Source organism: Mytilus trossulus, chromosome 1 (assembly GCF_036588685.1).
Source record: "Mytilus trossulus isolate FHL-02 chromosome 1, PNRI_Mtr1.1.1.hap1, whole genome shotgun sequence".
NCBI lineage: Eukaryota > Metazoa > Mollusca > Bivalvia > Mytilida > Mytilidae > Mytilus > Mytilus trossulus.
The window spans coordinates 103075781-103087803 of record NC_086373.1 but is presented as its reverse complement, the minus strand read 5'-3'; the positions used below and the strand labels follow the sequence as shown (position 1 = coordinate 103087803).

At 29.9% G+C, this 12023-nt stretch overlaps 1 protein-coding gene across 1 annotated transcript; it reads right to left on the bottom strand.

Annotated features, from left to right (window-relative positions):
• Nucleotides 1–267: 267 nt before the first annotated feature.
• LOC134694509 (RING finger and CHY zinc finger domain-containing protein 1-like) lies at nucleotides 268–10593 on the bottom strand. The gene is made up of 8 exons (XM_063555525.1): nucleotides 10413–10593; nucleotides 8525–8644; nucleotides 6494–6612; nucleotides 5753–5831; nucleotides 3937–4040; nucleotides 2335–2364; nucleotides 1403–1547; nucleotides 268–820 (listed from the first exon to the last, which is right to left on the bottom strand). The coding sequence occupies exons 1-8, from the start codon at nucleotides 10485–10487 to the stop codon at nucleotides 539–541; spliced, it is 954 nt and encodes a 317-aa protein (XP_063411595.1). The 5' UTR covers nucleotides 10488–10593; the 3' UTR covers nucleotides 268–538.
• Between the last annotated feature and the right edge of the window lie 1430 nt (nucleotides 10594–12023).

Genomic DNA, 12023 nt, shown 5'->3' with positions numbered 1-12023 from the left:
TGCCTGTTAAGAATACCATTGATATATCCCTGATGTTAAGACTACATAAATTTGAACATTAAATATACTAGTGAAACTTGATAAGAATAAATAAATGCAAAATGTAGATCATTTATGCCTGAACGCAGCTTAACTGTGAAAATGACATATTTCCAATAAAAATTTTAAAATTATTGTACCCAAAGACAAGTGTAAGCGATTTATACCAGTATTTGTTCTGCCTTTTTTTTTTCTTTTCCTCATGAAAAAGGACACTAAACAATACAATACTAAAACACATAGAATAGGTAAAAGGAATAACAACAAAAATCTTCCTTATTCGTTCTTGGGACAGAAAATCTGAATGTTCAAGCTGGTTTGTGTTTATACAATGAGGCCTGAAAAACTTAATAAATAACTACCGGTATATAACAATCACATGACCAATCATTGTCTGCATTCAATCACTGGGTAGCAAATCTAATCAGAATACACCTATTTATTACTTACAGTAACAAAAATGATAATTTTTAAAAGTAACATTTTTTTTATATGTCAGTTAGGTTGACCTCTGATCATTTGTAGTGTTTGACTCTTTTCTTTCATCTGAAGTTTGACCACTTTGTTCTGTTGTATCTTCTGATTCTAACATCTCTAACCATGGCTGGTTAGCTGCAGCAGGTTCTGGTGCATTGTTAGATGCCTGGTTCGGTTCACTGATATTGCTAGCACCAGATACTACATTTGGGTTATTAGTTTCTGGTCCTGCTGTTCTACATGTGTTGTATGAGCCACACTCAGAACATTTTGATCCCAACACATGGAAAACTACATTACTTTCCTGTAAATAAAAAATAAAAGCTATCTTGATTTATGGCCTATCATGGTGTTAACTATACAACAAATATAAAGTCAATAACTTCAAGCATGACAAAAGAAAGCAAGGAAAACTGATCATATGAGTGAGTCCAAGGACCATAACTCTTCAAAAAATCATCAGGGCAGACCAAAATTCAAATTGATCTGTATTTCTCTGTTCAAGTTTTTCTGTATATTCAGAATTTATTGTCATGTTTTTATTTATGAGAAAAATGCTTGAGTACTAAATTCGCAATAATAAAAACTTTCATTCATAATTTCAGTTGTGATTTTCCATTATATTGCATCACATCAGATTAGATTCAGATCAATTAAATTTCATGTGTGACAGTGGTCAAAGATTCTAAATACTAGCAAATGCACTCATCAATTTCTGAACTCAAAGTACCGGTATGTCATATGTTATTTTAGGGTATGGGTAGAGGTTGTTCAGTGATCTATAGTTGCTTATATCAATGTCATTTTGTCTCGAGATTATTGTTGTCTCATTTGCAATCATTCCAACCTTATTGTTATTATGCATATTTATTTTTCAAGGACAAACCTTATGACAATCTCTACACAGAATCTGTATATGATAATCCTTATATTCATCAGGCATCTGACAGTTAGCAACTTCTTCATCTAAATTTTCCCATATTTCTTTCATATTCAACATTGATTCACCACATATTGGACAGGCATAATTACTAAAATTAACATAAAAATGATAACAATAAATAATAAGTCAAGATATACTGAACCGTTTTATTCATACAGCCGGGTTTTTTTATTAACAAATAATATGAGGCAGGCATTTGAAAGGAGACGAAGTCTGTAAGAATTATTTTTTTTTAAATTCAGACATATTTTAACTTCAAAATCTGTTAAAAAGAACAGGAAATACTGTAACATTTTCAATTTCGTTCTGTTGTTAGGGATTTAATTCAAGGACAAAGAATTATTAAAAATGAAATTGGTATAGTGTTGCTTGAGTTCCTATATTCTTCTAGACTTCTCAAGTCTCATGACAACAAGAACCGAAGAAGGAAGTAGATTTCTGCACAGATGGGGGAAAACAAAAAAGTCTGAAAAAAAAATGAATGATTTTGAGATCATTAGTAAAATGAAATTTTCTTGATTTTTTTTGATTTTTTAATTATGATTTTTCTACCAAAATAGGGGACTTCTCCCCCTTAATATTCAATCAAATTAAGTTCAAACCCCTTTATATCAATTTCTTTTATAACTTGCAGTTCTCTTCCTTATTTACTTCATTTAAACTTTTTAGTAGATGTCAATTACTTTTACTAGTAAGTTGCAAAAGCTACACTTTAATTCAATGAGTCAAATGGTTGTCAAAAACTGTTCAAGTTTCAGATAAACTGTTTTTCTTAATGCATTCAATATTATTTTTGATAGAACAGGCAGTCAAGACAATTAACATTTTAAGATGTAGAACATATTCAGATACTGGAAACTACATACTATACTTACCCTGTTTTTATCATCTCTCTGAAGCAAGTTCTACAAAATACACAATTTTACATTTATAAGGTGATATTTTGTATTTATAAATCATCAAACATTACCTAATGTAGCTCATATCAAGACTTATTATTATATATGATTTATTGTTACTACATTCACTATCCTTCTGAACTTAGGCAGAATTACATAAGTTGTTGTTGAAATAAGAATACTTATATCTATAAAATTCATATTTTAATTAAAACATGAATTTGTAATTTCGGGGAAATTCAAAATATTGACAGGAAATTTGTGACTATTTACATTCTAAAACTCCACATCCACATCAAATATATTGTAGGAGACCTGGAGTTAAGGCTTCAATATAATTAAAACATTTGGGTTGATCTCTGTCAAGGTAGCAGCAATAACACATTTTAGAACCTGTATATATTTGTCTCTGGATGATCAGCCATTATGGACCAGTTGTGGAGAAATATCTGCCCAAAATGTATAATCCTAATCTCATGAAGTTTGAGTGCACCAGCACTAAGATGATCAGTGGCCAGTACAATATAATCTGTGAATAAGTTCACATTGAGGCTATTTATATAACATGACCAAGCTGTCCACATCGAGTTTTATATATATATATATATGGGAACAAGATATTCCCATCAAGGGTAGTTTTTCCTGTGGTTGCAATGTCCATATAAGGTCAAGAAATATTGCCTATAAGATTATATGATTTCAATATTGTGATACCTAATATTAACTGTGTATAAGATGTCCACATTGTAATAAGTAATATACATGTGTATAAGATGTCAACATTGTAATAAGTAATATACATGTGTATAAGATGTCAACATTGTTTTAAGTTATATTACCTGTGTATAAGATGTCCACATTTTGATAAGTAATATTACCTGTGAATGAGATGTCCACATTGTGATAAGTAATATTACCTGTGTATAAGATGTCCACATTGTGATAAGTAATATTACCTGTGTATAAGATGTCCACATTGTGATAAGTAATATTACCTGTGAATGAGATGTCCACATTGTGATGTTATATTACCTGTGTATAAGATGTCCACATTTTGATAAGTAATATTACCTGTGTATAAGATGTCCACATTTTGATAAGTAATATTACCTGTGTATAAGATGTCCACATTGTGATAAGTAATATTACCTGTGTATAAGATGTCCACATTTTGATAAGTTATATTACCTGTGTATAAGATGTCCACATTGTGATAAGTAATATTACCTGTGTATAAGATGTCCACATTTTGATAAGTAATATTACCTGTGTATAAGATGTCCACATTTTGATAAGTAATATTACCTGTGTATAAGATGTCCACATTTTGATAAGTAATATTACCTGTGTATAAGATGTCCACATTGTGATAAGTAATATTACCTGTGTATAAGATGTCCACATTTTGATAAGTAATATTACCTGTGTATAAGATGTCCACATTGTGATAAGTAATATTACCTGTGTATAAGATGTCCACATTGTGATAAGTAATATTACCTGTGTATAAGATGTCCACATTTTGATAAGTTATATTACCTGTGTATAAGATGTCCACATTTTGATAAGTAATATTACCTGTGAATGAGATGTCCACATTGAGGTATATGAGCCTCTATTCTAGAAGTATGAAGATCTTCTAAACATACTGCACAATTAGAACGTGAAGACTTTACTATACACTAAAAAAAAAGTAACCAGTATTTATTATAGTGAGTAAATTACTAAATGAAACATTCAAAATTGTTATCTTTTCTTCTTTTCACTACATTAAGTTGGATTTGGTGAATTAATTCATTATGGGCATTGCAGTAGATCATTAGATCATACTTATATTACAATCTTTTAGTTATAAAGTAACTTTACTAATTGTTACAGATGCCTACCTGTTAAAAAGCATGAATTCAAAACCATTGATTTTTATTTACAATTATCAGCCAAACAATAAAAGGTAAATATACACATACAGTTGAATATTATTTTTCAGAAAACATGTCTTCACAACCATATATGTGTGATAATCCTATCCATTAGCGACCAAACTTGCAATGAAAACTTTTATAATACTGCAACAGCTTGAAAAAATTCCTATTCCTAGCAAGCAGGAGAATTGCTGACTGACATTTAAAGATCACAAAGATCACATATCTTACAAACTTTTATTACACCCTAAATTACACATGTTATTGATCTTCTAAAAAAATACTTAAATTGAAATATTTCGGTGAATAATATCCAATGAAAATAACATTTATAAAGATGAATGAAATCAAAATTCTTAAATTTGTATTAAATGAAGTTTCCAATTTAGTATATGGTCCATTATTTGAAGCCATTTTCAGTGGTCTTTTTGGCAGTGAAAAACATGTACATGTCATTTCGTCAAGAACAAAGTGTGTTATATTTTCTGCTATGTAGACTTATCATTTTAGGTAAATTACCATTAAATAAATAAAGCTTTGAATGTGGTACAAAATATTAATTTCTAACATGTATAAGTCGTGTGGTTATGAAAGCTGTGAGTAACACAAGTATATATCACAAAACATTGTAATAAAATGATCAAATGATAATGCCTGTACATGAGATACACACACATTTGGCTATCACATGTGTAAAGCACCTTACCATTGCTTTATGACTATTGCATTATGTATATTATTAACTTACCTCTTATAAAATAATTCTAAGATTAAATTTTATATTATAATTACTATACAAGGTGTTTTATATATCTTTGTTTGTCAAATTTATCAAAACATGCTAAAAATTAATGCATAAAAACAACTTAGATTTACTAAGAATAAAATAATCTGTCCAAAGGGAAATAACTGAAAATATTTTTGTGTAAATATCCTTTGAAAAAGAAATGTAGGCTTGAAATCACTTATAATGCAATTTTCCATAAAATTATTATTTCTAAGGGTTATAACTCCTTAAAAAAGTTGATCAGCACTGATTTTCAAACCTGGCAGAGAAATTACTGAATATAACTTTTGATATAAAATTTGATGAAAAAAACTGACAAACAGTGTACATGTAAGAGCTCTAACAAGAACAGACACACCAGGTATCTCTATATCTCCCTCAACACATCACATGGAGGACAATTGAAATAGGTATTTTTATTTATTGTGTTTACTGTTTTGAAAACACTGCAAAAAATAAAATAAGGGGAGATAACTCAATAAAATTCAATATCCATTCTACTGTAATTATGCTTGTACATGTAGATAATAGACCTATCCTATATGACTAAAGAAATGCACATAGCAGAAAGATGCACAATCAAGGTTTCTTTATAGCTCAATTATCATAAAACTCCAAAATGTTAACAAATCACTTAAATATAATTGACTTTTCCGGTTGCCAGGCAGCCAACCATAAATATTACCTTGTGCTGATCTTTCAAATCTAATGCCAGGCACATATCACATGTTTCACAGTGAAAAAAATTCTCCCTGCCACCAACTCTATATAATAAAACAATTACTCATTAATTATGTATAAAGAGAGAACGTTAGTTTTAAAGAAAATGTATGTAGTTCTAACAGACAAATCTTTTATCAAACTTGGCATAGGCACATGGTATGCTTAATGTTTATAAGCTTAATTTTTATCCATTGTGATTAAAACAATACATTTACATTGTCTATCAAAAAACAGTTGCCCTTTCATTCACAATTTTAAAGAACACTAAAAATACATATCACTGACATAGCAACTAAAATAAACGCATTAAAAAAGGTGAAAACACCAACTGGTCAAAATGTACACACTTTTGTTCTATCATTTCATTTTGTTTACTTCACTAATGATTTAATAGAAAGCTTTCTGAAAAGTTGATTGTTGTAATTTTCTTTTTTTATAAAAGCCAGGGTTTGTAATTCTCTGGTAAGTAAAGCTAAATACTGTAGTGTACTAGTTCCATTGGCAAGTAAAATATATGACATGAAAAATACTTATCTCTAGCCTCACAATAATCATCCTTTTAATAACACAATTGGCAAGTTGTCAAATATGTTTATATCTTATCCTGAAAGGGCTCTTCCAAGAGAATGAAGCAGCCATTGCATTTAACTATGTGAACACAACAAAAGCACAAAACATAAAGTTAATCAAAAGTTAATCTTACCTACAGAGACCACAACCTTGACAGTGAAACTGTTTCTTGTCTTCATCATCAAACAGAGAACAAAAGGAACAGAAGTATTTACCAAACACTATATCACATTTAGTACATTTCTCGTGTTTCTACAAAATAAATACGTACAAATTATACAGATGAAGATGTAATACATCAAACATTACAAACGAATTAGGTTTCCAATTCATCATTGTTCAAGGTGTAATACCACCAAATCATGGTATGTCCCATCCGGTTGTATACAAAAGTAGGTAGAAAAATTTTCCCTTGAAATTGACGTTGTAGGAAATTAATCCTACATTTTATTGCAGTAAAACTATTTCTGTGTCATAAACATATGTCTTGGGTGTTTTAAAAACACCCTTATTTTTTATTTGTGATTTCTATAAAAAATAAAATGTTATCTTGAGGTTACATGGTGACTAAACCTTGTACATCTATAGATAGAATAAGGGGAGAAATTTGATTGGTTATCTTTCAATGATTGTTATTTTCTTAAATGCAATGAAATTTTAAGAGAAAATTTTTCTATAGAACTGGACAGGATAAAACTTTACTCATGCCATGTACTGTAAAAGCAGAAATTTTCATGGGGGATTTAATTTCGTTTATTTCGTGGATTATCCACGAAATTAAAACCTTAACGAAAATTTAACTGACAAAATCCTATTGACATTACATACATGTAATTGATAAACATAAATGCAGAAAATGAAATAAATAGGTTAATTAATTAGACATCGATATTCAAAGGTTTCTTTAAGTCAGATGATAATCCTAATCCTTTGTTTGTACAGTAATCAATAATCATCAATAACTGTCAATCAATGTCATTTAACAGTCTAATGTGTCTGTAATGCCCTAAAGTTGTAATATCTTTATTACACAATCATTGTCCTTGGATAAAACATCAAAGGTGTGAAAAAGCCAATTAGCGTGCGCAGGTTACGACCCTTGATTAGTGCTCACTGTTACTATGAAATGCAATTATTGATCTTTCCAAACGGTGAAAGTTCAAATCAGTTATATAGAGTATTGTCAATCATAAAGTGACATTTATATATTTTTTTCCAAACTTAAAAACCACGAAAATTAATCCCCACGAACTTACTTTTGGAAACAAAACCACGAAATTTTAACCCCACGAAAATTAATGTTTATACAGTATTTCTTTATTTGAAATTTGAAATAAAGATAAATTCTGCACAATTTTTTGTGCAAATTTAACAAAGACTAATAGGGGAAAATCAATGGTGGTATTACACGTCAATACATAGATTGGGCCTAAAACTTGTAAAATACCATACTTTAGAAGCTTTTAAATTTTTTAACATGTTTAAAACAAAGTGCAAAAAGGAAAAAAGTTTTAACTAATCGACAATGTATATAAAATTAAGGATCAATGTAAAATATATGTTTTTAGACAAAGTCCAATGTTTGGGCCAAATTCAATGTTTTCTCATCCGATTGTCAGAAACCATCAGACACACATAGATGTGTCATCACAGCAAGTAAAATAGGATTTAGAATGGAAACAGGGAATCTGTCAGAGACAACAAACCAACCAATGATCAGCCCAAGGCCACCAATAGGGCTTCAAGCCATCAACACAACACTGAACAAGGACATCCTGCAACTGGACACTTGATCATGTTGATATAACATGTTTTTTTTATATAAAGTTGTGATATGGTAGGTCACTTGGTAGAAACTTTAACTTTATATATATCATGTCTATATGTGATTAATGTGAATTTCTCCATTACCTTATATGGAATGCTGATATGAGGAATTGTATACATTTTTATATAATTAAAGTTTACAATTTTATGTGAAATCTAATTTTGTTATTCAAGTCAGTGAACCAATAAATGTTGGTCATAATGACCTTTTATGGTGGAGAGGATGTTATCTGCTCAGAAATGCATCAAATTGTATGTCAATCATTTAGCTTCTTTAATTGAACGTTGCTATTTGAATCATATCGGATAATCCCATATTTTTTTTCTTCTATAATACCTCTTGTATTTCTTCACATTTTGCACAAACCACTTTCTTTACTGAATGTCTGTCTAACACATGGTTCTCATTCTCATCATGACAAATACGGCAGAAATAATCTCGGTTACAACAAGGTGCCTGCAAAATATATATCTACATTTTTAATCAAGAAATTTACACCAAATAAACATGTCCAACAACAAAATACAAAATGGTGACTTCTAGATGTCTATTTTGGTACTTTACAGTAGTTAGGTTTTTGTTTAATTGGTGCTTACAAAATGTACTTACTGTTTCTTTTATAAAAAATAAACTTTACGTACATTTTTTGTACATATACACTACACAAATGAAAACCTGAACTTAGGAATTCCAGATTTATTGGTAGAATTTCCCTTCCTGATAAAACATCCTTGTTCAACCAATGTGTGCATGAAACATATTATTTAAACAAGAATCAAATGTAGAACTTAGTATAAAGACTGTTCATAATTAAATAGCTTTTTTGTGGAAATAAAATTTAATATATTTTTTTTTAACAGAACATGACAATATCAACCTTAATGACAATGTTAAGAATGTTAATTTTTGTTATTTTACTTTTTGGTCAATCAGAATAACATACAAACTTGAGCTGTATGTATTTATTGTAAGTTGAAAAATAATCTAAATTGAATGCCATTTCCTTGCTCTATTATGCATGCAAAGGCTCTGTGTTGAAGGCTGTACATTGATCTACAAATGTATAATGGTTTACTTTTATAAATTGTTATTTGGATAGAGAGTTGTCTCATTGGCACTCACACCACATCTTCCTATATCTAAAGTCATGGAGACTAAATAATAAATAATTTTGCAATGATTGATATATCTTCTTCTTACTGTTGGACTCGCCATGGCCAAAAATGATGAGTCCCTGGACTCGCCTTTAAAATTCCTAAGCAAGATGCCAAGAACCCTGGACATGTTCACACCAGATTTTATTCGAATTCGGGTTGGATTATTAGATATTTTTAATGTACATGTAAATATCCCGAAAAACAAATTAGATTCCTATATAAAATTTTAGGATTTATCATATGAAATTTTTTTCTTTTTTTTTTTAATTTGATGATTTAATTATTAAATGATAATTATGTCCTAGTCTATAACTGCTTATCCGTATTTTCACACAGTAAATATTTTGTATTATTGTTGTGTGTTTGAAAATCAAGATTTTTGTTTTAACTTGCTTTGATGTAAATACTGCATGTTTTAGCTTGGTATAGTCATGATAGTAAAACATTGAAGTTTTAAACATTAAACATAATTTAAGATTTATTCAGCACAAAAAATATGTTGAGAAATCTCATAGAATTTGATTTTTTTTTTTAACCAATACAGTCAAATCAAATAAAACATGATTCAGATTTTTCAACAACATTAAAAAAGTTGTCCAAATCTCACTTTATTTTAATTTGAAACAATGAAAAAGAATATTTATAGCAATACGCTTACCAAATCTGAAGTACAAAATTATTTGACACAAAACCAATAAAAGGTGCTAATATGGGTGTGAATATGATAGGGGCAGACGTGAATGGGCACCAACATGTTTTTGGTCAAACAGACCAGGATTTGGTCTCGATATCAAATAAGAGAAGGGTGTCACGCCCTTGGTTGTTAACCATATTCTTCTGACCTGACATCCTGTTCATAAATGCCCTTGTTAAGTTTAGAAACTTTACTAATAAAAACAACATTACTATTGCCAGGGGATCTGTACACCATATGTTAAATATTCACTAACATAAATTACAACAGTTCTTTTGAGCAGCACATATGCCTTGGGGTATCAACATGGGGGTAAACTTTTTCAGCCAATACAAGACAAGTTAATTTCTGTTCGACTTGAAGTCTGACTTACAAGAAGTTTGCACTTTCTCTTGTAGTGCTGACAACCAAGATCATCATTAGGCTTTTGAGGCTCTTCAGTGGACATTGTCTTTTTTTAACAAATCAATAATTTCTACAAATGAGAAGCACACATTTTTGTTTTCTTTTAGTAATACCGGAACATTAAAAATTAGAGTCCGATTTTAATTTTAGAATGTAGATAGACTGCTGCCTATCGCAGCTGACTAAAGTTGTCGTCAATTTATTTCCCTGGGAAACAATTTCCCCGGGAAACAATGTAATTTAAAAAAAAAATAAAACCATACGCACAAAATAGTGCACCGTTATTCTATCTTCGCAGACACTGTATACTGATTACATTACGTAACACAAATCACAGATAATTTATTAATAATGTTTAAAAAAAGAAAAGGGGTGATATTCATTTTTCATAGATTGATTGATTATTTTCTTAATGATTCTAGTATATAGAAGGGGAAACATTGTTTATGTCAAACAAGTATGCATTCACTAGTGATTACTAGTTTGTCATTCTGTCCGTCAGTACAATTTTCCAAACATTTTATCCTCATGTTTGAATATATTTATTAGATATTTGATATAAACTATGAACACTCATAATATTACTAGGAGGGGGTCATATTTTGTGTTTCCAGTGGAAACATATTTTTTTTGTGTTTCCAGGGGAAACATTTTGTTATGTTTCCAGGGTTTCTCTAGAATTTTTTTTAACTAATTGTCAATGTTTCCCCCCTCCTAATTTATCTCAGAAATTTTTAGTGTTTCCAAGGAACACATTTCATTCTTTTTTATGTGTTTGGCACGGGGAACACATTTTTTTTTGTGTTTCCAGACTTGTCTAGTAATTATTGTTTAACTACTTGTTTATCTATAATGATGTCGTGTAGTATTGGTTTCTCTGCTTCTGAAAGATTTCATTTTCATGTTTTAAGGACAGATTTAATTTTAATCAGTTTCCGTGTTTCCAGGAGGAACATTTTTTCTTTGTTTCCAGGGGAAACATTTTTTTAGGGTGTTTCCAGGGCAATCTATTTTTTTTTGATTTTCCAGGGGAAACTCTTTTCTTTTGTTTTCAGGGGAAACATTTTTTTTGTGTTTGCAGGGGAAACCTTTTTGTTTGTGTTTCAGGGGAAACATTTTTGTTTGTGTTCCAGGGGAAACATTGTTTATGGTGTTTTCAGGGCAAACTGTTTTTTGTGTTTTTCCAGGGGAAACTTTTTTGTGTTTCCAGGGAAACATTTTTTGTTTGTGTTTCCAGGGGAAACTTTATTTTGTGTTTCCAGGGGAAACATTTTTTTGGGGGTTTCCAGGGGAAACTTTTTTTAGTTGGTGTTTTCAGGGGAAACTTTATTTTGTGTTTCCAGGGGAAACATGTTTTGTGTGTTTCCAGGGGAAACATTTGTTTTGTGAGTTTCCAGGGGAAACTTTTATTTGTGTGTTTCCACAGGAAACATTTGTTTTATGTTTACTTTTTTGTCTAGTAATAATTTTTTTAACTACTTACGAAAGATTTCATTGCATGTTTCCAAGGGACACATTCAATTCTATTTTTTTTTTGGTATTTCCAGGAGAACCTTTTGTTTTTGTTTTTACAAGGGAT

Coding starts and splice junctions, on each gene's coding strand:
- LOC134694509 (XM_063555525.1), bottom strand. CDS start 10,487: ATGTCCACTGAAGAGCCTCAAAAGCCTAATGATGATCTTGGTTGTCAG. Junction 8,645..10,412: donor AGAGAAAGTGCAAACTTCTT/GTAAGTCAGACT, acceptor TATATTTTGCAG/GCACCTTGTTGTAACCGAGA. Junction 4,041..5,752: donor ATTTGAAAGATCAGCACAAG/GTAATATTTATG, acceptor CTTTTTTTTTAG/TGTATAGTAAAGTCTTCACG.